The sequence below is a fragment of the Salmo salar genome, chromosome 13 (assembly GCF_965601325.2).
Source record: "Salmo salar chromosome 13, fSalSal1, whole genome shotgun sequence".
In the NCBI taxonomy this organism is placed as follows: domain Eukaryota; kingdom Metazoa; phylum Chordata; class Actinopteri; order Salmoniformes; family Salmonidae; genus Salmo; species Salmo salar.
Genome location: NC_138303.1, coordinates 31,808,288 through 31,835,494, shown reverse-complemented (window position 1 = coordinate 31,835,494; position 27,207 = coordinate 31,808,288). Strand labels below are relative to the sequence as shown.

The 27,207-nt window shown below is 41.5% G+C and overlaps 1 protein-coding gene across 2 annotated transcripts in view; it reads right to left on the bottom strand.

Moving 5' to 3' along the window:
- Positions 1 to 9,615: 9,615 nt before the first annotated feature.
- Positions 9,616 to 27,207, bottom strand: part of atp13a2 (ATPase cation transporting 13A2) — a 38,599-nt gene continuing 21,007 nt past the window's right edge. For both annotated transcript variants that reach the window (XM_014135348.3, XM_014135350.3), the window contains exons 24-29: positions 26,998 to 27,150; positions 26,783 to 26,879; positions 24,582 to 24,805; positions 18,372 to 18,523; positions 17,867 to 18,039; positions 9,616 to 10,586 (exon numbers count right to left, since the gene is read on the bottom strand). In XM_014135348.3, the coding sequence (XP_013990823.1) occupies positions 10,419 to 10,586; positions 17,867 to 18,039; positions 18,372 to 18,523; positions 24,582 to 24,805; positions 26,783 to 26,879; positions 26,998 to 27,150 (967 nt within the window). In that variant the 3' untranslated portion in view covers positions 9,616 to 10,418. The remainder of the gene's footprint in view (positions 10,587 to 17,866; positions 18,040 to 18,371; positions 18,524 to 24,581; positions 24,806 to 26,782; positions 26,880 to 26,997; positions 27,151 to 27,207) is intronic.

The window sequence follows — 27,207 nt, the reverse complement described above, 5'->3', positions numbered from 1 at the left end:
CTAGTTAAATAAAGGTGTAAAAAAAATAATAATAATAAAAAAAAATACTAAAAATTAGACTAAAATATTTGGCAAATCGGTGGCCAAAAATACCGATTGTTATGAAAACTTGAAATCAGCCCTAATTAATCGGCCATTCCGATTAATCGGTCGACCTCTAGATGGAACCCGTCAGGATACTCTCGATGGTGCAGCAGGAGGACCTTTTGAGGATCTGAGGACCCATGCCAAATCTTTTCAGTCTCCTGAGGGGGAATAGGTTTTGCCGTGCCCGTTTCACGACTGTCTTGGTGTGCTTGGACCATGTTAGTTTGTTGGTGATGTGGACACCAAGGAAATTGAAGCTCACAACCTGCTGCACCCCGTCGATGAGAATGGGGGCGTGCTCGGTCCTCTTTTTCCTGTATTCCACAATCACTTCCTTTGTCTCGATCACGTTGTGGGAGAGGTTGTTGTCCTGGCACCACACGGCCAGGTCTTGACCTTCTCCCCTGAGGGGCCCCTGTGTTGAGGATCAGCGTGGTGGATGTGTTGTTACCTACCCTTACCACCTGGGGCCGGCCCATCAGGAAGTCCAGGATCCAGTTGCAGAGGGAGGTGTTTAGTCCCAGGGTCCTTAGCTTATTGATGAGCTTTGAAGGCACTATGGTGTTGAACACTGAGCTGTAGTCAATGAATAGCATTTTCACATAGGTGTTCTTTTTGTCCAGGTGGGAAAGGGCAGTGTGGAGTGCAATAGAGACTGCATCATCTGTGGATCTGTTGGGGCGGTTTGCAAATTGGAGTGGGTCTAGGGTTTCTGGGATGATGGTGTTGATGTGAGTCATGGCCAGCCTTTCAAAGCACATCATGGCTACAGACGTGAGTGCTACGGGTCAGTAGTCATTTAGGCAGGTTACCTTAGTGTTCTTGGGCACAGGCACTATGGTGGTCTGCTTTAAACATGTTGGTATTACAGACTTGGACAGGGAGAGGTTGAAAATGTCATTGAAGACACTTGCTAGTTGGTCAGCGCATGCTCACGGTACACATCCTGGTAATCAATCTGGCCCTGCGGCCTTGTGAATGATGACCTGTCTAAAGGTCTTACTCACATCGGCTGCGGAGAGCGTGATCACACAGTCTTCCGGTACAGCTGGTGCTCTCATGTATGTTTCTGGGTTATTTGCCTCAAAGCGAGCATAGAAGTAGTTCAGCTCATCCGGTAGGCTCGTGTCACTGGGCAGCACTTGGCTGTGCTTCCCTTTGTAGTCTGTAATGGTTTGAAGGCCCTGCCACATTCGACGAGCAACATAGCCAGTGTAGTACGATTCGATCTTAGTCCTGTATTTTGTCTGTTTGATTGTTCGTCGGAGGGCATAGCGGGATTTCTTATAAGCTTCCGGGTTAAAGTCCTGCTCCTTGAAAGTGGCAGCTCTAGCCTTTAGCTCAGTGCGGATGCTGCCTGTAATCCATGGCTTCTGGTTGGGGTATGTACGTACGGTCACTGTGGGGACGACGTCATCGATGCACTTATTGATGAAGCCAGTGACAGATGTGGTGTACTCCTCAATGCCATTGGAGGAATCCCGGAACATATTCCAGTCTGACAATGACAATGACCCGGAGCTGGAGCGCAGAGTGAAGGAAAAGCAGCCAACAAGTGCTCAGCATATGTGGGAACTCCTTCAAGACTGTTGGAAAAGCATTCCTCATGAAGCTGGTTAAGAGAATACCAAGAGTGTGCAAAGCTGACAGCAAGGCAAAGGGTGGCTACTTTGAAGAATCTGAAATATAAAATATTTTGATTTAACACTTTTTTTGGTTACTACATGATTCCATATGTGTTATTTCATAGTTTGTCTTCACTGTTATTCTACAATGTAGAAAATAGTAAAAAATAAAGAACCCTTGACTGAGTAGGTGTCCAAAATTTTGACAAGTACTGTATGTAAATAAGGTATCTGTTTTTAATCAATTTGCAAAAAATTCTAAAAACATGTTTTTGCTTTGTCATTGTTTGTAGATTGCTGAGGAATTATTTTAATTTAATCCATTTGAAGGCAGTAAAGTATCAAAATGGGAAATGTCAAGGGGTCTGAATACTTTCCCAAGTTATTGATGTATGCATGCTCCTCTCAAGTTGAACTTGTTGACTGATATACTGTATAATGCATGCTCCTCTCAAGTTAAACTTGTTTACTGATGCCAAGGTGGCGGCTGCAAAGCAGGGAGCAGCTGCAGGCCAGAAGACTACAATGGTCTATACCTGCCCTGTCTGACAATGGTCCCAGTACTGGTTGATGTGCTGGCCTAAGTAACCACACACACTCAAATGGACCTACAGCTGGGGAAGATTCTTCTGTCATTCACATACATTAGACATGGTGTAAACCACCATTTTGTCAACAAAATGCTGTCCTTAATGCTTAAAAGAGGATAAGTTGTATTGTGTATGGCTCAATTGGTGGAAATGCTGTGATCACTCATCTTTAATGTTGTGATTCACACTCAAGATGAACTCCATTTGAATATTTTCTGACAACGATCTAAAAGGGGTGCAGATGCACCCCATTTTATGTTTATTTCATGGCCAACCACCCCTCTAGATAACCTTTATTCCACACTATGCCTGTCATGCCCCATGTTCCCTCAATATGGAACTCTCCATCTTGACTATAATCCTACGCTGCTTCCTTCACTAGTTGTTCTGATTTGATATCTAGACTCAGTGAAAGATTAGTTGAATCTGTGTGGGCAGCTGGACAGGTAGGATGACTGACAGTGAGGGTGAACAGGTGGTCACGGGTCAGGTGACAGAGGAATGGATGAGACTGAGGCAGGAATTCCTTTAACCATAAAGTGGTATATTTACTGTGTAGTCTGTCCTGCATAACAAAGGAAACAGAATAACATGTATCCAATCAAATTCATAATCACAAAGATCAAATCATAACAATCATTCATTATTAACATAATTTAGGGGATTCAACAATCCAGTTCATTAAGAAGTCAATAGGAATCATCCGTGAGTAATTTAGGCTCGTAACTATTTATCATGAAAGAATAATAAACAATGATCGGTTATTCAATCTATAATCGCCATTAGTTGGATATCAGAGTCGATCAGTTCAACAAACAATGACTTTCTTATTTCACCCTTTCAAGTGTCTTCATGTGTACATGTAATTTCATTACATATTAACCATATCGGTTTGCATAATTGGCCTATAGACCATTCAACGTACACAATATGTTTGGGGAGTGCACTCCGCGGTAATAACTCTAAACAACTGATGGCCCACTCTCCCGATCGCAACAGATAGTTCAGATGAAAGGTAACAGATTCGGTGGATTTACGTGGATTCATGGACGCACAGAACTTCTGGATTAGACGGAGTTAAGGAAAAGAAAGCAGCGCGATCAGGCGATTTCCTCCTTTTATGGAGTTGAGATCTGTCGGACATTTCCACCTGACCTAATTAAAGCGCCCCTGGCCCAGCTGAGTAAGTGGCAATGAATTAAAGGATTATTCCACCAACTCCATGGGCCTTTTCTACACTCAGTAACACGTTTAAAAGTGTTGTGCTGTTTTTGCTACCTTTTTTCCACCTGTGTAATGTACTGCTTATTCTGGGGTTCAAACTGAATGCAGTGATAAATGTGCTGCTCACAATTGACAGCAGCAACATGGACCTGTTAAATTGATATGGATGTTGATATAGCTGCGTTTAGGCATGGCTTCCTTGTTTTTCTGTCTAAAGTGTGTTTCTCATTCTGCTGGAGTTGACCTGGTATTTTATATTAAACCTACCTTACCCATCCAGTAGTTTCTCAATTTTTAACTCACCCACCAAAAATCACAATATGCTGTTTTACATTTTGTTATTTGTGCTGGTCTAATTCCTATAATGGAAAAGCCAAAGAATCTGTGCGCTCTTGGATACTAATAATAGTTCATATGGTGCTCTTCGATGTTCCAGCTTTGTGGCATTAGTGAATAAATTAAATATTTACATTATGTATAAAAGGCATATGTATGCATTGTCTACTATTTTGGTTTCTTTAAAACAATTGCTGGAGTTCAGAGGTTTGATGTGATTAATGGGTGCATTCTTGTCAAATAAATATGCTTATTCATTAATGATTATGGATACATTCTGCAATGAGTTAATCTGGCTTTGAATCTGCAACAGAACATGTCAACTAGTTCTGAATTGCTTTAATACAGCAGTGCATTCTGACACCATAAATTGAAATAGATTTCATCTTGTTCAAAAATGATAAGGGCTCACATTTAGAATACGGGCATGTTGCTAATATCATCGTAGGTAGGTTGCTAGCTAGTTTCTTTGCAAATAAACTAGTGTAGTATTCATGGCACATTGTAAATGTGACAGCTACTAGGATAGTATTACACACAAGACCAAATGCATAAATAAGACATTAGTTAAGGATCCAACCCTTTCTCTCAATTTTCGCCTAAAATGACATACCCAAATCTAACTGCCTGTAGCTCAGGACTAGGGGTGCACATATCGTAATCGGCCGATATTAGCTAAAAATGGCAACATCGGTATCAGCCCGATGTCAATGCTACCGTGCATACCTATATAAACGTAGGTACATGACGCTATGATCCCACGTAAAAATTGGCGCTACACGTGCAACACAGCATTCCTAACCTAGCCCACAATGTCTGCTGTGTCGATCGAGTGAGCAGTCAACAAGTTGGGCAGTCATTTGAAAGTGTAAGAATTTCAACAACAACTCCAAGGCGAAATCCATTAAAGCCACGATAATGGAATTCATTGCCCTTGACAATCAACCGTTCACTGTCATGGGTGATGTTGGCTTTTCCCGACTGGTGGCTATTTTTCCGATGTTGCCCTACCGGAGTTGCACAGTAATGGCGTCACCGCTATTAGCTTCACGACATGCATACTATGGAATGCCGTTTGGGTCTTTGCGTGTCAAAAAAGATACAGTAGCACTGTCAAGGCTGTATAAAAAAAGTCTGCAAACACCGGCCACGAACGATGTGTTTACAATACCGCATTAGTAATAAAGCATCATTTGTTCGACCGCAACTTCTGGGGTAGCTAGCTTGGTACCTAGCTAGCACCTATACAACCAGCCAGAAAACAATGACCAGTAGAAACTGCAGTCATTTTCATTATTCTTAGCAATGATTTAGGAATCCTTGTAAGTATTAGCTAGGTTGCCACTTGTTGTTCGCCTATTGAAATTTAACTTCAGTTCATGAAAATACATAGCCAGCTACTTAACCCTGTTGACCAAAGATAACGTTATAAACAGCCAGCTAGCTTCATCTGGCTAGTCAGGCTTGACCGGACAGGGTTATGAAGCTAGCCACAATAAGGATTAGGCACAATAGTGGAATTTGCGGTTTGCATTCAAAATAAGTGTCATTGACAGTGATGCAAATGAATACGAATAGTAGAATTATGCCATACTTTTATTTTGAAGGCTAACCGGAAAGTCCACTATTGTGGCTAATCCTTATTGTGGCTAGCTTCAGATGGGTCCGACCACCATTAATCAAATAAGAACTTTCTTATAAATTAGGGCTATTTTTAGATGATGCTAACTACAGCTACAGTACTGAAACTGATTGTCGTTTTGCTATGTTTTGGGGGGAGAACTACATTGTTTGCATCCATGACCTAGCTAGCTCTTTTTTTTAAATGTCCAGCACTGTAGGTGCGAGACAACTTTACCAGCATCATAGCATACGTATCGATGAATCATTGTGACATATGAAATACGAGTGATAGTGTAATCAATGTGTAATAACTACGTGAAAAATGTATGTCACAACGATTCATCGATACGTATGCTATGATGCTGGTAAAGTTGTCTCGCACCTACAGTGCTGGTCATAAAAAAGCTAGCTCATGGATGCAAACAATGTAGTTCTCCCCCGTTTTGAAGTGGTTCTAAAATCCCATATTGGAAAACGATTGGATTCATTTTCGTGTTCCACTGCTAGGTTTTATGGGTATTATGACGCGTCCACTGTGGGGCTCAGTCCAAAATAGTTTGTTGAAATGCTTTAACGTTGCGCTTTAAAATCCACGTCTTGGCAAGCTGGCTAACGTTAGCTAACTTATGAATTCATAAAACGTTTGATACTGATTCGTGTGCCCCTCTAGCAGCGATATCAATATTACAGCTAGCATCTATTGAATAATTATGGTGCCAATCGTGTCTACCTCAATGTAAATTTTCCAGCTACTAGACTATATTTCCAGCCTTGCTTTATTGCCACACTGCCAGAATCCAGGCCTCCAAAGATTCAGCCAACCTCCACTCCCCCTTTCTTCCTGCTAACATTACTCTCCCCGGTTACCACTTTCCAGTTACATTTGGCATAACGTTACAAATTTCGCATGCACAATTGCATTTTAACCACAGATCTTTCTGTTCTGTCTCTTAAATGCAGGAAATGGAGAGAAGATTAAAAAAGTTTAAGATTAGCCAGAAAGAGAAGGGAGTAAAATGCTGACACTGTTGGCCCTCGGTTTTATTTTTTTCCTTTCAATTAAGTCTTAGACAACCAGATGAGGGGAGTTCCTTACTAATTAGTGACCTTAATTCATCAATGAAGTACAAGGAGCAAAACCCCGCTGACACTCAGCTCTCCATGGAATGAGTTTGACATGTGCATTACTCAGACAAGTCATAGGGCAAACATTTCTGATAATGGACAGGAATTTTGGAAAATAGGCTCTTAATTAAATCCATTTGCATTTCACAAACTTAACATCACTCAAAACATCTCCTGTCCACCTCACACGCACTAAGCATTTTCTCTCATACTTCCATTGACCTCCCCTCATCTCCCACTGGTACAGCCGCATTCATAGTCCCCTCATACTCACAGCCTTCTCACTGAAATCACCATTCACACTAGTTTGTTGTTTTGCTCCCAGACTGTCCAGTAATTCTACATGGTCACCATCGAAGACGGCCATCATGATCCGGAACAACTCCCCCCACGCAGCCCCTCTGCCCCAGATCCACATTCTGAAGAGACCCTCCAGTAACGGGTCGCCCCAGGGCCAGAACCGCCCCGCGCCACAGGTCAAGTCCCTGGCCCAGCGGGAGGAGCCATACGCAGAGGCCAGGAAGAGAATACAATTCAGCGCCAGCCCTGAAGAGTGGCCTCAGGAAAAGCTGAATGCAGACGGGTAAATAAATACCTTATGCACGCTGTTACCAGTTGACAGTGCAGGGCAAAATGGTGTCCACTGGACAGCTGCCATGATACAACTGTTAATCCCAAGTATAGGCCTACTGTATGTGTGTATACCTGTGGCTGTTCGGATCGGACATCAATCTCTGATTCTGTAAACAAAGTCTGGGTATCTTGTCATTTATCTGCTACATATATTTTGGAAGCCCAACTTTGTCTAAAGCAATGTTTTTGTAGTTGATCACATAATTTATACTGTACATAAGCACCACTGTTTTTGGTCTTCTCCCTACCTCCTGAACCAGGGATTACAAATTCCACCACACCCCCAGAGGACCAATCAAAAAATCATGCTGTCCGCCTACTAGCATGCCTAGATGGCACACAAGCCTTTCGCCAAAACAGATAAGTGGAATAGGGGCCATCCTGACATGGGGAGAGTGATTTAAGAGGAACATGAAATGGCTGGGGTAATAGTAGGGTGTAAAAAAAATACAAAAGGCCTCCAATTCTATGGGATTGTGCTGTGAATCTAAATGCATATGTTCTCCCCTCATGGCTCCCACTGGTAATGTGTGGGATGGCTTAGAGGGGAAACATGCTTTCTCTCTCTCCACCCCACCACAACTGTTTTAACACTGTGACAAAGACATCTTGGGACTCTGCTCACTGTGATGGTCCCTTTAAGTACCCCACCCTACACCCATGTTGCCCAAAGAATCCTCTCCTTGTCTCTTATCTGCCTAAAGTGTGACCAGCAACCGGTCCGTCATGGGAAACCTGAGGTTCTGCTTTATGCAGCTAATTTGGACATCAGCCGTGGACTCTTCAATATGGAAATACTGAGTGCAGAGGATTCCTGAAAACAGAGGAGAGAAGAATAGCGACCGAAGCAAATCAAGGCAATAGAGGAATGATGCAGCTTCATCCAGCCATAATACTGGAGATACTGTTCCTCACGTTTTTATTTTATTTACATTTTGGTTATCGATGATGATCAAATAATCTGTCACTTGCCATTAGTTTTTAAGAGGGTGATGTGTGGAAGTACTGTTTACAGCGGTCTTTTTTGTTGTCTCAGACTGTCCTGATTTCATTTATTTTGTATTTTTTAGAAACAGTAAAACAAAAGAACAAATGGACCAAAATCCACTTATCTCCATTCTTAAGCAGCTTTTCTGCAAGAGGCGGTAGTAATATTAGAGCAGTATTTAAATTAACATGAACTAAACCCCATTTTAAATAATCCTGTAAATATCAGTTAATTCCAACTGTATACAGTAGGTGGTTCTGGGGGGGGGGTCATATGGGGAATAAATGTACTGCTGTACCCTTAATGCCCCTCATCAATTTTATATATATATATATATATATATATATATATATATATATATATATATATATATATATATATATATATATATATATATATATATATATATACACACACACACACACATATACATATATATATATATACACACATATATATATACATATACATACATATACATACACATATATATACACACACACATATATATATATACACACACACATATACATACATACATACATACATACATACATACATACACACACACTGTCAACTGCATTCATTTCTTCTAATGTACTTCACTGAAGTAGGAACTTGGGTGCAATGTCAGACTGTATTTTGGGCAGGGATCGAGTGCAAAAAAACTGATGTCCATAAAAGCTTTAGTGAGCACCTACTTTAAACTTAATGCTACACCGATATCGGGAAGGTATGCCCAAATGTTAAACTAATGTATGTTTGGAATGAAAGGAATCCATGAGCGTCAGCCCAAGTCTGTCAGGTGGTCAGCCTCTGGCCTCTTCAGTATGCCATGATGATATTTGAATGGAGGAATATCAGCACACTATTCCAAAGAACTCAGGAAGTCCAGTTGCCTCTTTAGCAGCCACATTACTGCTTCAGATAGAAATGTGAAAATACTTTTTCATAGTACTGTATCTATCAACCATTCACCTAGTGTTCAGTAACATCATCCAATGTTGGTTGTGAAAACTTTACATGCCAGAGGGTAACTCTGGATATTAAGGTTTTTCTGAAAGTCCTCTGTCTGCACTAAGAGGGGGAGACAGGATCAACAGGGTTTGAAGCTCTGAGTGAGAACAAAACTGCTTGTCAATTTTTATTAAAATTATTTATAAAATAATCCACTGCGTTTCTTTTATATCTCAACATGGCCATGACAGTTTAAAGTGATATTGATTTCACCACAGAAATGATACGTATATCTTCATCCACATTTGTTGTCCCCTATTGAACACATTGATGGGATTAAATTAGCTCTCTTGTAAACATTTCACTTTTCTCTATTGTGTTGCAACCACCTACCTCTGAGAAACATTAATTCAACCTGACAAGAGCATTTAAAAAATAGTTTTATTCCTAATACTATTGAACATTTGAGCTTTTCATATCACTGGCTGGCATTTATTTTATTTAACTTGGCAAATCAGTTAAGAACAAATTCTAATTTACGATGGCCTACTCCGGGCGACGCCCTATGGGACTCCCAATCACGGCCAGTTGTTATACAGCCTGGAATCGAACCAGGGTCTGTAGTGACACCTAACACTGCGATGCAGTGCCTTGCGCCACTCGGCAACCCAGTGGCGCAGTATTGTACTTCACACTACTGTTGAAAAGGAAAAATGTGTGAAACAGACTTCAGAGGTTTGTTCACTGTGACATTGTGGATGTGGCTCAGATCCTAGGCACTCTTTGGCTGGGGAAATATTGAGAGAGTTCGATTAAAATTAACCACGGTTCACCGGTCTATGGCCTGTGATGTAAATGGGCGAATGCGGTGAGGGAGGAGCACCTTTATCAAATTGAACAGTAATCTGCACCGCTCGGTCATGTCAACAATGGAGCATGGTTTATCGATAAAATGTTAGAAAATTCTAACTTTCATTGGGAAGGCAGAAAGCATTCATCTAAAGCAATCACTTTTACATGTGAACACAGAATCCTACTCATTACTTCACCCAAGTCACTTTTGTTTTGAGCCGACTTCGCCATCGGCCAGAGCTGGGCACTTGGCTGACTCATGCCGGGAGGCAGCACGGTTCCAAAACTAATGCTATCGGTTTAGACTCCTCCCACCGAGGCAACCTGGGCCAGATAATCGAATCTCTCAATATTGTGCAATGGGAGGAGAGGCTGATGCTAGCTCAGGCCAATGACTGTGCACTGGGGCGGGACTAGTGGTTGGTCCAGGGGGGGCCAGGAGGGAGAGTCTGACAGGAGGACGTCTAGGCGCTTGTACTGCTTCTTGGACTGGCGCCTCCCTCGGAGCAGACGCAGGCAGTTCAGCATACCTCGGTCTATCAGCATCTACAGGAGAGCCAGTAGGATACAGTCACACAGTCATTGAGTACGTTTAAATGCATAGTAATAATTTGATATTAACCTGATTATGGCAGTATGCAGATTATGCAAAAGTCATGTAAACACCTTACTCTGCGTATCTTAATTGGCTTAAGGTTAAGTTCAAAGTAAGCATATGGGGCCTCATCAATCATGCGTCGGCACAAATCTGCGTAAACCATGTCTGGGATCATTTCCACACAAAATGTGATTTATCAATATGAACATTTGCTTGAGTGCATACATTTCACGTACAGCCATGACAATGCGTAGGCACAGTGCCAAGTGGTGGAATAAGGGAACTGCTTGTCAAGCATAGAATGGGGAAAATGTGTGAAGTTGTGAGTAATAATTAAAAAAAAAAATCTACTTCATTGCATTTTCATTGAATTCATGCAACATACTGTATCTTGTCAGGCTATATCACATAATTTCACCACAGTGGATTTGCTACGATAATTAGGGCTGAACCCAAATAGTCGACTGGTCAGTCGACCAAGCAAATATATATTTTTTCATGGCACATGAGAGCCCTGTCTTATTTGTGCCCATCTTAGTGAACTAATCCATAGTGGAGACTGAGAAAAAGGCTCTGCATGGTCAATCTGACATCTGCAGTGGCCGTATAGCATTTACTGTGATGAGGCCTCCGCAGAAGTCTGAGCAAACATACATTTTGCACATCGCGGAGTAGAGCTATTGTCAAAGTGAGTACGTGTTCATACAGGACCTCCCGCCCACACCTACCATCAACCAATCATGTCAATGCGGAGCTATAAGGAGCCCTCCGCCTTGATTTGGCCTCCAGAGGTTCCGCAGTTGCGTCACACCCGCCATACGAAGCCACCAACCATATTTAGTCTCAAGCATAAATTGGCTTTAATCCATTGTGGAGGCCACGGGGATGGCACAGTGCAAGAAGAAGTGTAGTGTGGCTGAAATGCACAATGCACCTCTCTCTCCAGAATGCGCGCTCTCCCGCCAATTTGTGTACATTCATTGTTTCATAACTTCATTGTGTGAATTGTTTGCGTCTATCAATTCCCCATTACATATCACCAGTAGTATATTTACCGTTAATGCCTAAATCTGTTTGTTTGGTTACGGTAATTATTATATTGTTTGCAGAGCACACAACCTATGCTACACTTTTGAGAAACAAGTCAATTTAGTCAGTCTTTTGTTTGGAGCGTTCACAATCAGGTAAAAGTAGGCCTATATGCTCGTAAGCCAATCAGTGTTTCTGATTGGCTTAACGCACTACCACCAATGAGCTGTGGAGCTTTTCAAAGTAGGCTAATGTTTTCTTCACCTTAAACGGCAAGCAAACAAAGTCTGTTTTTACATCCATTGAGAATGACAATAGTTCCTCAATGTATTTGAAAAATCTTTACAGTTCTCTCCTTTTCGATAACCACTCAGCGTGAAAGGGAAAAATGTCATTCTCTGATCCTTTGGCCTAAGATAGTTGATACAACGTTTCAAGTTCGTTGCAGACAGGGCCATGCATAGCCAATGTGATTTATAGGATATTTATTTTTATCAGGATATTTTCTACTTGCAGGCTGCAATGGTCTTATTTGTTTGCTTTATAGGCAATTTTTACATAGTTGGCAATAGAAGTTAAACCTAAAAAGTATCATTTCCATTTAGATAACCACATGACAATGATTTTAAGATGCAAAGACGTTATAAATTTAAATTAAACTGTGCATATGAAAACCATAACTGGCAAGAAAAATAGGCATTTCACACGAGAAAAAACATTGCTGACTCCTTGTGTAGCCTATAGAGCCCCACGTGGAGGTGTAAAACCTAGCTGTCAAACAGGGAAATGGTTCTAATTGTTTTTCCACTATTCATTTTTCCCATAGAGGATTTTAGAAAGACTTAAAATAAGGGCTGTGTTTCGTGTAGGCTCACCGTGGCAGTGTCTATCGACTTAGTCCATATATTTGGCTCTATTTACATTCAGATTTGAAAATGCTAATGAGCATCAAAGTAAACAAAAATAGATAACTTGCACAAGACCATTCACAGAATTGTCAATTTAAAGACATTTTGCCAATTTATTCATTACTACATTTAGGTAACATTAGATAGTTAATCCAGAGATTCTTACATTTTCCTCGATTCGGCAGTCTCGTCCAGACCAACATGGCATTTGTAGTTCTTTATCATAGCAAAATTAGCATTTCATTTTTTTGGGGGGCCAAGTATAACTGATCAAATTATGAAAAAGACAAGCATTGTAATTTTGAACTCCATAAAGTGAGTGACAATGACAAGCCACCGGGATCTAACAACTTGGATGGAAAATTACTGAGGATAATAGCGGCTGATATTGCCACATCTTCAATCTAAGCCTATAAGAAAGTGTGTCCTTAGGCCTGGAGGGGAGCATAAGCAATTCCGATAACCATGAATAGTAAAGCCCCCTTTACTGGCTCAAATAGGCGACCAATACGCCTTTTACCAACCCTTAATAAACATTTGGAAAAAATGGTGTTTGACCAGTCACAATACTATTTTACTGTAAACAAATTGACAGACTTTCAGCACGCTTATAGGGAGACACTCAACAAGCACAGCGCTTACACAAATGACTGATGATTGGCTGAGAGAAAGATTGAGGGAGCTTTTTTGTTAGACTTCAGTGCACTTTTGACATCATCAATCATAGTCTGCTGCTGGAAAAACGTATGTGTTATGGCTTTACACCCCCTGCTATATTGTGGATAAAGAGTTACCTGTCTAACAGAACATTTATCCTAAATATTTCCAACTAAAACATTGTATTTGGGACAAATCATTCACTAAAACCTAAATGTTAAAATTAAATGTGGTAATTTAGGAAGTTCAGGTGACTAAACTGCTTGGAGTAACCCTGGATTGTAAACTGTCATGGTCAAAACATATTGATACAACAGTATCTTAGATGTGGAGAAGTCTGTCCATAATAGAGCGCCGCTACGCCTTCTTAACAACACTATAAACAAGGCAGGTCCTACAGGCCCTAGTTTTGTCACACCTGGACTACTGTTCAGTAGTGTGGTGAGGTGCCACAAAGAGGGACTTAAGAAAATTACAATTGGCTCCGAACAGGGCAGCACGGCTGGCCCTTAAAAGTACACAGGGAGCTATCATTAATGATACGCATGCTAATCTATCGTGGAAGAGAGATTGACTTCGTCATTACTTGTTTTTGTAAGACGTGTTGACAAGCTGAATGTACCGAGCTGTTTGTTTAAACTACTAGCACACAGCTCGGACACCCATGCTTACCACACAAGACATGCCACCAGAGGTCTCTTCACAATCCCCAAGTCCAGAACAGACTATGGGAGGCGCACAGTACTACATAGAGCCATGGCTACATGGAACTCTATTCCACATCAGGTAACTGATGCAAGCAGTAGAATCAGATTGATAAAAACAGGTAAAAATACACCTTATGGAACAACGGGGACTGTGAAGACACACACAGGTACAGACACACGCATACGCACACAAGCACTAGCACACACTCTACACACACATACATTGTAGATATGTGGTGGTGTAATAATGTTATATGATGTAAGTGTCTTAATGTGTTTGGACCCCTGGAAGAGTAGCTAATGGGAATCCCTAATAAATACAAAAATGTCATGTCATGTCGTATTTTAAATTGTATATAACTGCCTTAATGTTGCTGGGTCATTTGTGTCTTATTTCATCAAACAGTGTGCTTAAAGCATCAGACAAGCTCAATGCATATATAGTTGATTCTATTAAAACACATACGTTGTGTCTATGGAAAAATATACACTGCTCAAAAAAATAAAGGGAACACTTAAACAACACAATGTAACTCCAAGTCAATCACACTTCTGTGAAATCAAACTGTCCACTTAGGAAGCAACACTGATTGACAATACATTTCACATGCTGTTGTGCAAATGGAATAGACAACAGGTGGAAATTATAGGCAATTAGCAAGACACCCCCAATAAAGGAGTGGTTCTGCAGGTGGGGACCACAGACCACTTCTCAGTTCCTATGCTTCCTGGCTGATGTTTTGGTCACTTTTGAATGCTGGCGGTGCTTTCACTCTAGTGGTAGCATGAGACGGAGTCTACAACCCACACAAGTGGCTCAGGTAGTGCAGCTCATCCAGGATGGCACATCAATGCGAGCTGTGGCAAGAAGGTTTGCTGTGTCTGTCAGCGTAGTGTCCAGAGCATGGAGGCGCTACCAGGAGACAGGCCAGTACATCAGGAGACGTGGAGGAGGCCGTAGGAGGGCAACAACCCAGCAGCAGGACCGCTACCTCCGCCTTTGTGCAAGGAGGAGCAGGAGAAGCACTGCCAGAGCCCTGCAAAATTACCTCCAGCAGGCCACAAATGTGCATGTGTCTGCTCAAACGGTCAGAAACAGACTCCATGAGGGTGGTATGAGGGCCCGACGTCCACAGGTGGGGGTTGTGCTTACAGCCCAACATCGTGCAGGACATTTGGCATTTGCCAGAGAACACCAAGATTGGCAAATTCGCCACTGGCGCCCTGTGCTCTTCACAGATGAAAGCAGGTTCACACTGAGCACATGTGACAGACGTGACAGAGTCTGGAGACGCCATGGAGAACGTTCTGCTGCCTGCAACATCCTCCAGCATGACCGGTTTGGCGGTGGGTCAGTCATGGTGTGGGGTGGCATTTCTTTGGGGGGCCGCACAGCCCTCCATGTGCTCGCCAGAGGTAGCCTGACTGCCATTAGGTACCGAGATGAGATCCTCAGACCCCTTGTGAGACCATATGCTGGTGCTGTTGGCCCTGGGTTCCTCCTAATGCAAGACAATGCTAGACCTCATGTGGCTGGAGTGTGTCAGCAGTTCCTGCAAGAGGAAGGCATTGATGCTATGGACTGGCCCACCCATTCCCCAGACCTGAATCCAATTGAGCACATCTGGGACATCATGTCTCGCTCCATCCACCAACGCCACGTTGCACCACAGACTGTCCAGGAGTTGGCGGATGCTTTAGTCCAGGTCTGGGAGGAGATCCCTCAGGAGACCATCCGCCACCTCATCAGGAGCATGCCCAGGCGTTGTAGGGAGGTCATACAGGCACGTGGAGGCCACACACACTACTGAGCCTCATTTTGACTTGTTTTAAGGACATTACATCAAAGTTGGATCAGCCTGTAGTGTGGTTTTCCACTTTAATTTTGAGTGTGACTCCAAATCCAGACCTCCATGGGTTGATAAATTGGATTTCCATTGATTATTTTTGTGTGATTTTGTTGTCAGCACATTCAACTATGTAAAGAAAAAAGTATTTAATAAGATTATTTCATTCATTCATTCAGATCTAGGATGTGTTATTTTAGTGTTCCCTTTATTTTTTTGAGCAGTGTATATATATTTTAAACAATCAATTGTTCAAAGGAATGCCCTTCCGGTGAACCAATTTTTGTTGTTGGACAGCCCTAATAATAATCCATATAAAGTACAGTAATTTGTTCAATTAGAGGCACGTGTGAAAATTAAACCATTGTTGAAATACTATAAAAGACTGCGATAATGGGAAACTGAATTAGAGATTTGGCATACGCTGCATTTCGCAGAGAGTGCGGTTTTTGGAGACGGGTGGGATTTCTTTTTGCAGAAAGTACTGATCGGCTTATCAGATATCGTTTTCCAAAACCAATTTATAGGATTTTTGCAAGGATTTAAGACCTACCTTAAAAAACAAACATGCCATTCCGGTGCACATCAAGTGCTATCCAACCTCGGGTTTTGGGCAACGGGTACTTTTCAGTGGGAGCCAATGTTTTGGATGCAATCAGCAAAACGAACAGTAAAACATATAATTTCCATACAGGTGAAGTCAAGAGGGGTTTCTTTGCCATGATGCCATCAATGGGTTCCCAAATACGAACGGAGCAATAAACAACACCAACCTAGCCACCATCCCAAAACTATTTCAACTATGTGAACAGAAAAGACTTCCACTTTTAAATGTGTAGGTGATGTGCAGAAGATGCTGCTGAATGTGGTGGCAAGGTGGCACACACAACTTATTCATTCTGTAGAACAGTAATGTTGGCCTATACGCCTACAGGAGGGAGCTGTTGAGGATGGATTATTGGTGAGTGTTGCCTACTCATTTGAAGTATATTTGCCATTGCTAAAGCGATGTGAATTTTCATAATGGTTTTTACTGGTCAAGCCACAACTGAGCAAGCCAAAAAACGTTTTAGTTGTACTCAATCTCTGACACTAGCAACTCTTTTTCAGTCTCAGATTTCTTTTTTCTCCGGTGTATATTCCACACAGGCTTTTAAAAAAGGATGATTTTGACTATATGGTTAATTAGGGGCGTTTCGAAATGCAAATAGCCAAGGTCATGCACAAGCACGGAGTCTAAGAACCATTTGTATATATCACAGGAGGTTGATGGCACCTTAATTGGGAGGAAGGGCTCGTGGTAATGGCTGTAGCGGAATGGTATCAAATACGTCAAACATGGTTTCTATGTGTTTGATTCTATGAGTCGTCCTCCCCTCAGCAGCTTCTTGTGGTATTTATCAATGGTTATCTCCTACCGCTGTGCGTAAGACACTCGTAGGATTGTTTGATAAATCCCACTTTTTCCTATGTTATGAACATTCTCAATTCTGTTCTTAATTAAGTAGTATTTTAGAATAGTTTCTACACAATATTGATAAATGAGGCCCCTGGTTTTCTAAGCAAATTTCAAATGATTAAGACAAGTAAACACCTTAAATTGGCCTTGCTGCGGTGTATTTGGTCTGCGTATGTGCTAGCTCCAGCCGAGTGAGCCTCCCACTTTTGCACAAGTGAAATGAGTTCGGAACAACTGAATGTATGCCTCTTTGAAGTAGTTTTCACATACACATTTTATATATGTCCAAACTCAGAATAAAATATGCTTCCGAAAAATAACATGGTCGCTGTGGTAGAGCGTTTATTTTGATTGCCGATTTTTCTGCATTTATCAGAGTGCCATCAAGTAGCCTGATTTCAGATGTGTCCATGTAAACAGGATTTTTTGGGGAAATCGTTCTTGCAAAGCATGTAAATGTTTTAATCAAACTATTCTATTAATCTGACTATCCACAATAAATCGCATTATTGTGTGCAACCATACTCACTAAGGGCTGAATCCTAACATGAGATTACCTCAAGGAAGGAAGGAAGGACAATTTTTAGAACAGGGCCCTAGGGTTGGCTCTGCATACAGTACCTCCAATAGGAAGCAGAAGACAAAGTTGAGTGAGGCCAGGGCCACCAGCAGGATTTTGAAGTTCATATCAGGGATGTCGTAAAGCTTCAGCAGCTTGCGCAGGAAAGGCACGGGAGCTAGCACCAGCCAACTCATCAGAGCGAACAAGACCAGCAGCACACACACAAAAACCACTGTTAGGAGAGAAAAAAGATGGGCATCATGTACGAGACCTTGGCAGCTACTGTGATTATCAGAGTTCACTGCTTAAAGAGATAGTTCACTCAAATCTAAGTGTCAGATGGTTTAGTACCTACCTATTGGTTTCAAGTGGATTTAAAACCACTTTTTAAATTGACCAATCAAGTAAACTATCCCTTACAGCACACTGAATGAACGTCAAGGGGGGAAGGAGACCCAGCAACAGGTGCTTTTTTTGTGACTTTGATTTGCAAGGCACGTTCATACAACGTTACCGAACCACACATGATGTGATATGTCTGGAGCCCCTTGGTTGGTGCCTCACCGTTGTAGTACAGAGGTCTCTTGTAGGGGTATCCTTTAGTCACCACCACCGCCATGATGATGTACTGGTACCCTGACAGGTCAAACACACTGGTGTCCTCAAGGTTGGGCAGGTTCGCTGCTCCTGACATTGTTGAATTGAGAGGAACAAACCTGAAAGGATGGAAGAGAGGAATAATTCATTAATTTACCGAGACGTTCCCCCAAAATGCACTGCATTTGTTGAAAGTCATTGAGCTGCTGTGTTTTTCATACATAATTTTAAACCTCAATGTGACTGAGTCAGACCCAAAACCCTTCTTATTATTCCTTTGGTCCTTCTCAAGGATCTATTCCAATGAGAAACCCTTCATTTCCCCTCCTCAAAATATCAGAACATTATTCTGTGTCATTAAGAATAAGGCTGGGAATTGTCAGGGACATCACGATACTCAGGTGCTGATACAATATGTATTGAGATTTTATTGGGATTCTATGTTCCAAACATATTGCACACTATATGTCTGCCTCAGATGGACAAGAGAGAGCAATAAGTGCTAAAAACATGTTGGGAAATGAGTGCTAAAAACATGTTAGCTCACCATTTAAAAAGAACATGGAGAACAAGCTATAGGATGAGTTTTGGAGCAGGTACAGCCGACTAAACTAGAGGTAGCTAACGTTAACTACCTACAAATTATTAAAACAAATATTTTTTATTTTAGAATCGATAAGTGGAGTCAGAGTATCGTATATAAAAATCGGAAAAATAATATTGAGATACTGTTTCGATCCCCCATCACTAATTACTAATATTATTAGGGCTGACCACATTTAGTCGACTGGTTGATTGTTTGGTTGATAGGCTGTTGGTCGACAAAGATTTTTTTAGTCGAGCAGTGGCAAATGTATATAAAAACAATTATGGCACACGAGACAACTGTCTGTTTCACGCCTGTCAGAATCCATTGCGGAGGCCGCCGTGATGGCACACCAGTATCACCAGTAGAACATCTACCGTTAATTCCTAATCTACAATGTTTGTTTGGTTTATTTCTGTTAATGCATAAAATATTATTATTACAGTCTTACCGTTGTCATTGTCGGAGTGTGCACGTTGTTTGCAGAGTACACAACCTTGGCTACACTTGTGAGAAAAGTTTGTTTATTTCATTCCATTTGTGAATTTATTCATTGACTTTTGTTTGGAGAGCTCTTTTCAATCTTGAGTAAGGACACACAACTGATTACGCATATAGAAGTAGGACTAGTCTACCTGGCCTGAGTGCAAATGTAGGCCTATAAAATGTACCCATTTGGGGATCTGATACTATTTCTGATTTTCTTAACTCACCATCAATGTGGAGCTTCTCAAAGTATTTTTTTCTTTGCATCAAACAGCAAGTAAACAAAGTCTGTCATTATCAATGGATGTAAAAACAATCAGGGCTGGCCCTCCCATTAGGCAGCCACCTATGGCGGCACTGACAATTGGCTGCCACCATCTGGCCCCCTGATCGGCTACTACAACGCCCGCGGCACCCCAGCCACCAGCTCATAGCGTTGCTGCAGTTCCCGCCCCCACCCCATTCCCGCTTCTCCCGAAGTTCACTTCCTACTATCATCGGTAGCTATGGTGCTGTGTATGTTTTTATGGGATTATCTAATTGTGAAATATTAATAAAAATGAATCTGCCAATTAAATTATTGTATTTTTTGGGGGCGGTTGTGTGTGACGAAAACGATTAGTGATTAAGGCAGTAGCATAACCTAGCCTGTTAACGTTAGCTAGCTACTACTAGTGGATATAATTTTAGCTAAAAGTAATCTAGAGAGATTTGAAACTATTTGCTACCATGTCTAAGAGACAAAAACTATCAGGAAGCGAATATATATTTTTTTAAAACAATGAGAAAAGAGGCACAATCTCTAAACCAAAGTATTCGCTGGTGAAATGTATCAGTGTGCAGCAATGTCCATCCACCAGTGTGGAGAATGACAAGCCTAGGAATGGAACCAGGGACTGGAAGAATCTTTCCGCCTCCTCAGCTCGCATGAGAAGTTGCATGACCACCTAGATAGTTTCCAGAGGTAGAAGGAGCAGGAGATCAGGCTGGTGTCTAAGCAAACTCAGACGATTTGATTTCAGGACCATGGACAGCTACCGAGAGAAAACATCACTGACTGCAATGCAGCACCACTGCAGAGGAAAAGGCCAATCAAGGCGGAGACAAAAATAAATAAATGCTGAAACTGATGTTGGACAATCAAATTCGATATGTAAATAAACAAAATTCGTTAATGCTGGGTCAATGACATAAAGCTTATTTTACACTGCTCCAGCGAAATGACGCCCACCATGCATTTATGAAAGCACTTGTTTCCAAAGCTCAAATGATCTTACTCTGTTTTACAGTTCTACAGGAATATTAAAATACATAAAGTTGAAGTCTGAAGTTTACATACACTTAGGTTGGAGTCATTAAAACTCGTTTTTCAACCACTCCACACATTTCTTGTTAACAAACTATAGTTTTGGCAAGTCAGTTAGGACATCACATTTGTGCATGACACAAGTCATTTTTCCAACAACTGTTTACAGACAGATTATTTCACTGTATCACAATTCCAGTGGGTCAGAGGTTTAGATACACTAAGTTGACTATGCCTTTAAAAAACTTGGAAAATTTCAGAAAATGTCATGTCTTTAGAAGCTTCTGATAGACTAATTGACATTTGAGTCAATTGGAGGTGTACTTGTGGATGCATTTCAAGGCCTACCTTCAAACTCAGTGCCTCTTTGCTTGACATCATGGGAAAATCTAAAGAAATCAGCCAAGACCTCAGAAAAACATTTGTAGACCACAAGTCTGGTTCATCCTTGGGAGCAATTTCCAACCGCCTGAAGGTACCACGTTCATCTGTACAAACAATAGTACGCAAGTATAAACACCATGGGACCACGCAACCGTCATGCCGATCAGGAAGGAGACGCGTTCTGTCTCCTAGAGATGAACGTACTTTGGTTTGAAAAGTGCAAATCAATCCCAGAACAACAGCAAAGGACCTTGTGAAGATGCTGGAAGAAACAGGTACAAAAGTATCTATATCTACAGTAAAATGAGGCCTATTTCGACGTAACCTGAAAGGCCGCTCAGCAAGGAAGAAGCCACTGCTCCAAAACCGCCATTAAAAAGCCAGACTACGGTTTGCAACTGCACATAGGGACAAAGATTGTACTTTTTGGAGAAATGTCCTCTGGTCCGATGAAACAAAAATCGAACTGTTTGGCCATAATGACCAACATTATGTTTGTAGGAAAAAGGGGGAGGCTTGCAAGCCGAAGAACGCCATCCCAACCGTGAAGCACGGGGGTGGCAGCATCATGTTGTGGTGGTGCTTTGCTGCAGGAGGGACTGGTGCACTTCACAAAATAGATGGCATCATGAGGGAGGAAAATTATGTGGATATATTGAAGCAACATTTCAAGACATCAGTCAGGAAGTTAAAGCTTGGTTGCAAATGGGTTTTCCAAATGGCCAAGGACCCCAAGCATACTTCCAAAGTTGTGGCAAAACGGCTTAAGGACAACAAAGTCAAGGTATTGGAGTGGTCATCACAAAGCCCTGACCTCAATCCTATAGAAAATTTGTGGGCAGAACTGAAAAAGCGTGTGCGAGCAAGGAGGCCTAGAAACCTGACACCAGCTCTGTCAGGAGGAATGGGCCAAAATTCACCCAACTTATTGTGGCAAGGTTTTGGAAGGCTACCCAAAACGTTTGACCCAAGTTAAACAATTTAAAGGCAATGCTACCAAATACTAATCGAGTGCATGTAAACTTCTGACCCACTGGGAATGTGATGAAAGAAAGAAAAGCTGAAATAAATCAATCACTCTCTCTACTATTATTCTGACATTTCACATTCTTAAAATAAAGTGGTGATCCTAACTGACCTAAGACAGGGAATTCTTACTTGGATTAAATGTCAGGAATTGTGAAAAACTGAGTTTAAATGTATTTGGCTAAGGTGTATGTAAACTTCTGACTTCAACTGTATGTTAAATATGTTATATAAAAGTGTTATTTTTTTATTGTAATTGTAACAATTATGGGGTTGTGCCATGATAACAGGTGGGATATTATTATTAAGAAACTCGGTTTCCTACTATAGGTAGTAGGTTGCATAGTGATAGCAACATTGTAACTCCCCGATGCAGAGGTTAATGTAAAATTCCCTTCTGCCTGGTAAGGGACCTCCTATATGTGCACGCGTGCACCAAACATTTTTATGGGCATAAACATAAAAGTTCATATATATTGAAGCCTATTTCTTCATCTTCCAAAAAATAAGTGGTAAGCCTACCTGTTTGACACACACAATTATCCTATTCATAGATGTCGGTATAGCCAAATACTGTCGCATGCACTGATTAAATACCTCCGTGTCTGGGAAGGGCTTGGTGTGTTTGACTAAAACCAGGGCTCGAATTGAGTGAGGGTATCACATATCCTTTTTGCCCTTTTCTTTAACAAAGAGTATCTATTGTTTGCTTTATATTTGGAAATAAAATCATAAAACGTATCCAAATTATATCAAGCGTTCTTTAACAATGCTTAACTCGGTGATGCCTTATGGTAGAAACAAGCTCTAAAATGCTCGCGAAAGACGTGACTCCGATGCATATGGGGATATATTGATTCCTCTCTATGACAATCTGAAGCTAAAACTGCAGCCTATAATATTCGAGGAGACATATAAAATAAAATTGACTTTGCTATTCTGTCCCTATTAATTGAGCTTTTCTCTTTCTGAAAAGAGAAGATGTTTGTTTAAACCCAGGCAGCTTTTAGGGAAGCACTTTTGTTGTTGGGTTATACAACGGACGAGTAGCCAGCAGTTGAAGCTTACAGTTTTCTGTGTCAGTAGAGCCTCTGTCTGGGTAGAAAGGTGCCATGCTTAGATTCATTGGGATGTCTAAGATGTAATTATTTTTGTCTCGCCGAGGGCGGCAGAACGTCCAGGGCATTGGTGATTTTATCAATGTAATCAGATTGAAAATATTAGACTATGTTATTGACATTGAACTGATTTTATAGCCTACTAACCAGATGTGTTAAAAATTGTTTAATTTGTAGCATAGGCCTATTAATTGGGCTGCTATTATGTTCTGTTCCTCCGACTTTTAGCTGAGAAATAAATTGGCCCAAGGCCAAACCTATTGGGGGGGGGGCAGATTTTTTCCGGCCCTGATGACAATAGTTCCTCAACATAGCCTATTTGACAAATCTTTCCAACTCTCCCTTTCGAATACCACTCAGCATGAAAGGGGAAAAAAAGTCATACTGTGATCTGGTGGAAACGTCATAAAATTGGCATACCTGATTACTTCTTATCCCTTGCGCTAAATAGCCTACTGCAGTGTCTGTCCGGAGCTCACTGGCGCTGGAAACTGAGGGCCCAGAATATTTTCTACAATGTTGCAAGTTTGCTAGCACAAGTTTCCCACCAGACCAAGTTAATACAATAGTTGATACAATGTTTTAAGTTTCATGCAGACAGGCCATGCGTAGCCAATGTGATTTATAGGATATTTATCCGAATATTTTCTACCTGCAGGCTGCAATTTTTTTTATTTGTTTGCTTTATGTAGGCTATTTTCACATATTGGCAATGGCAATAGAGTTACTTTTAGATTGGTAACATTTTCATTTAAATTGAATTTTGATGAACCACATGATATTGATTTTGAAATATGAAGACTATAAATTAAACTGTTCCACGGAAATGTGCATATGAAAATCATAACTGGCACACAGATCAGTAGAACTGGTACGATAACTTGGCACTCCAAATGCAAAAGGCTGGTGTAGCCCAATACTGGCAACTTCAGGAGCATAACAGCAAAATCTGCAGCGGGGGAGGATGGCCGGGAACAGGTTTTTTTCTTCTGGTTAGGCTATATTGATCTCTGGCGGCCTCTTTAGTAATTTGTGTCTTAACAAGCTCAGTAACCTACATATAGTTGATTCATTCAAACATAGGGTGTGTCTATATATGGAAAAATACACGTTTTAAAATGTCGACCAAAATGTTGACCTATCGAACAGATTGCTCTCGGTCGACAAAGATTATTATTTTTTTTGTCGGGGACAGCCCTAAATATTATACAGTATTAAAGGTGCTATACAAATCAAGCTGATCATAATCACTATTCATAAATGGTTCTTACCAGTCCTGGGAGGTGGTGATCAGCAGAGCAGAGACCTGGCCCAGGATGAGAAGTAGGGTGTGCAGCGTCAGGCTAGCCAGGACTGGCAGCGCCAGCAAGCTGGCTGGGGGCCGCTGGGGGTGCAGCTCTGTGCTTGGGCCCCCTTTCCCCATGACGATAGCCAGCAGCGTCACCAGGACCATGTCAAAGAACAGGAACTGCAGGTCGGCCAGGTTAGTCTTCTCCTGAATGGGGTACAGAAAATAGAATCAACACGTGCTATAGGTGGGGGAGGGTAAAATAACATTCCAAGGCTATTCTTCAGATCCAGAAAAATGTGTTGTGATACAGTTGAAGTCGGAAGTTTACATACACCTTAGCCAAATATATTTAAAATCAGTTTTTTACAATTCCTGACACTTAATCCTAGTAAAAATTCCCTGTCTTAGGTCAATTAGGATCACCACTTTATTTTAAGAATGTGAAATGTCGAGAGAATGATTTATTTCAGCTTTTCTTTCTTTCTTTCTTTCATCACATCCCCAGTGGGTTAGAAGTTTACATACACTCAATTAGTATTTGGTAGCATTGCCTTTAAATTGCTTAACTTGGGTCAAATGTTTTGGATAGCCTTCCACAAGTTTCCCACAATAAGTTGGGTGAATTTTGGCTCATTCCTCCTGACAGAGCTGGTGTAAATTAGTCAGGTTTGTAGGCCTCCTTGCTCGCACACGCTTTTTCAGTTCTGCCCACAAATTTTCTATGGGATTGAGGTCAGGGCTTTGTGATGGCCACTCCAATACCTTGACTTTGTTGTCCTTAACATCTTTGGGATAGGGGGCAGTATTTTCACGGCCGGATAAAAAAACGTACCCGATTTAAGCCATTTTGCCACAACTTTGGAAGTATGCTTGGGATCATTGGCCATTTGGAAGACCCATTTGCGACAGAGCTTTAACTTCCTGACTGATGTCTTGATGTTGCTTCAATATATCCACATGATTTTCTTCCCTCATGATGCCATCTATTTTGTGAAGTGCACCAGTCCCTCCTGCAACAAAGCACCGCCACAACATGATGCTGCCACCCCCGTGCTTCACGGTTGGGATGGTGTTCCCTCGGCTTGCAAGCCTCCCCCTTTTTCCTACAAACATAACGATGGTCATTATGGCCAAACAGTTCTATTTTTGTTTCATCACACCAGAGGACATATCTCCAAAAAGTACAATCTTTGTCCCCATGTGCAGTTGCAAACAGTAGTCTGGCTTTTTTTAATGGCGGTTTTGGAGCAGTGACCTCTTCCTTGCTGAGCAGCCTTTCAGGTTATGTTAATATAGGACTCGTTTTACTGTGGATATAGATACTTTTGTACCCGTTTCCTCCAGCATCTTCACAAGGTCCTTTGCTGTTGTTCTGGGATTGATTTGCACTTTTCGCACCAAAGTACGTTAATCTCTAGGAGACAGAATGCATCTCCTTCCTGAGCGGTATGACGGCTGCATGGTCCCATGGTGTTTATACTTGCGTACTATTGTTTGTACAGATGAACGTGGTACCTTCAGGCGTTTTGAAATTGTTCCCAAGGATGAACCAGACTTGTGGAGGTCTACAATTTTTTTTCTGAGGTCTTGGCTGATTTCTTTAGATTTTCCCATGATGTCAAGCAAAGAGGCACTGAGTTTGAAGGTAGGTCTTGAAATACATCCACAGGTACACCTCCAATTAACTCAAATGATGCCAATTAAACTATCAGAAGCTTCTAAAGCCATGACATAATTTTCTGGAATTTTCCAAGCTGTTTAAAGGCATAGTCAACTTAGTGTATGTAAACTTCTGACCCACTGGAATTGTGATACAGTGAATTATAAGTGAAATCTGTCTGTACACAATTGTTGGAAAAATTACTTGTGTCATGCACAAAGTAGATGTCCTAACCGACTTGCCAAAACTATAGTTTGTTCACAAGAAATTTGTGGAGTGGTTGAAAAACGAGTTTTAATGACTCCAACCTAAGTGTATGTAAACTTCCGACTTCAACTGTACATACAATAATTAAGTTAAAAACATGCTATAGTATTTTGGCTAAAGTGATGAAACATGAGAAAGTATACACAATGAACCCCTCCAAACTACTGCACACATTATCTGGCATATTTCCTATCTTTCTTTCCAGGGGTAAAGAAACACTATAAGCTTGGCAGAACAACTACTGTAGAACTCACAGTGTAGAGGATGAGCACAGAGGAGAACTGGATGAGACTGTACAAGGCCATGTACTTGAAGAGACTGAATGATGTCACCAGAGAACACCGGCCCTCCCTGTGAGACAGAGGAAGAATCACCCTTGTTAAAAAGAATGACAACGGCACATATTATTTTTCCTATGACATTACTGTTGGATGTCAGGCTACTCTTGAACAGAGTGTGGTGACCTTACCGGATGAGTAGAGGCACACAGCTGATGTTGTCTGACTTAGAGGTGAAGGGAGAGGCCACGGATGCCTCTGCCTCTGACAGAGACACGCCTACATCTGCGGCCCTTAGAGCTCCGCAGTCGTTGGCCCCGTCTCCGCACATGCCCACACGGTAGCTACACAGGGAGGGAGAGAGGGTGAAAACTTAGGACTATTCCCTTTTCACACTACCG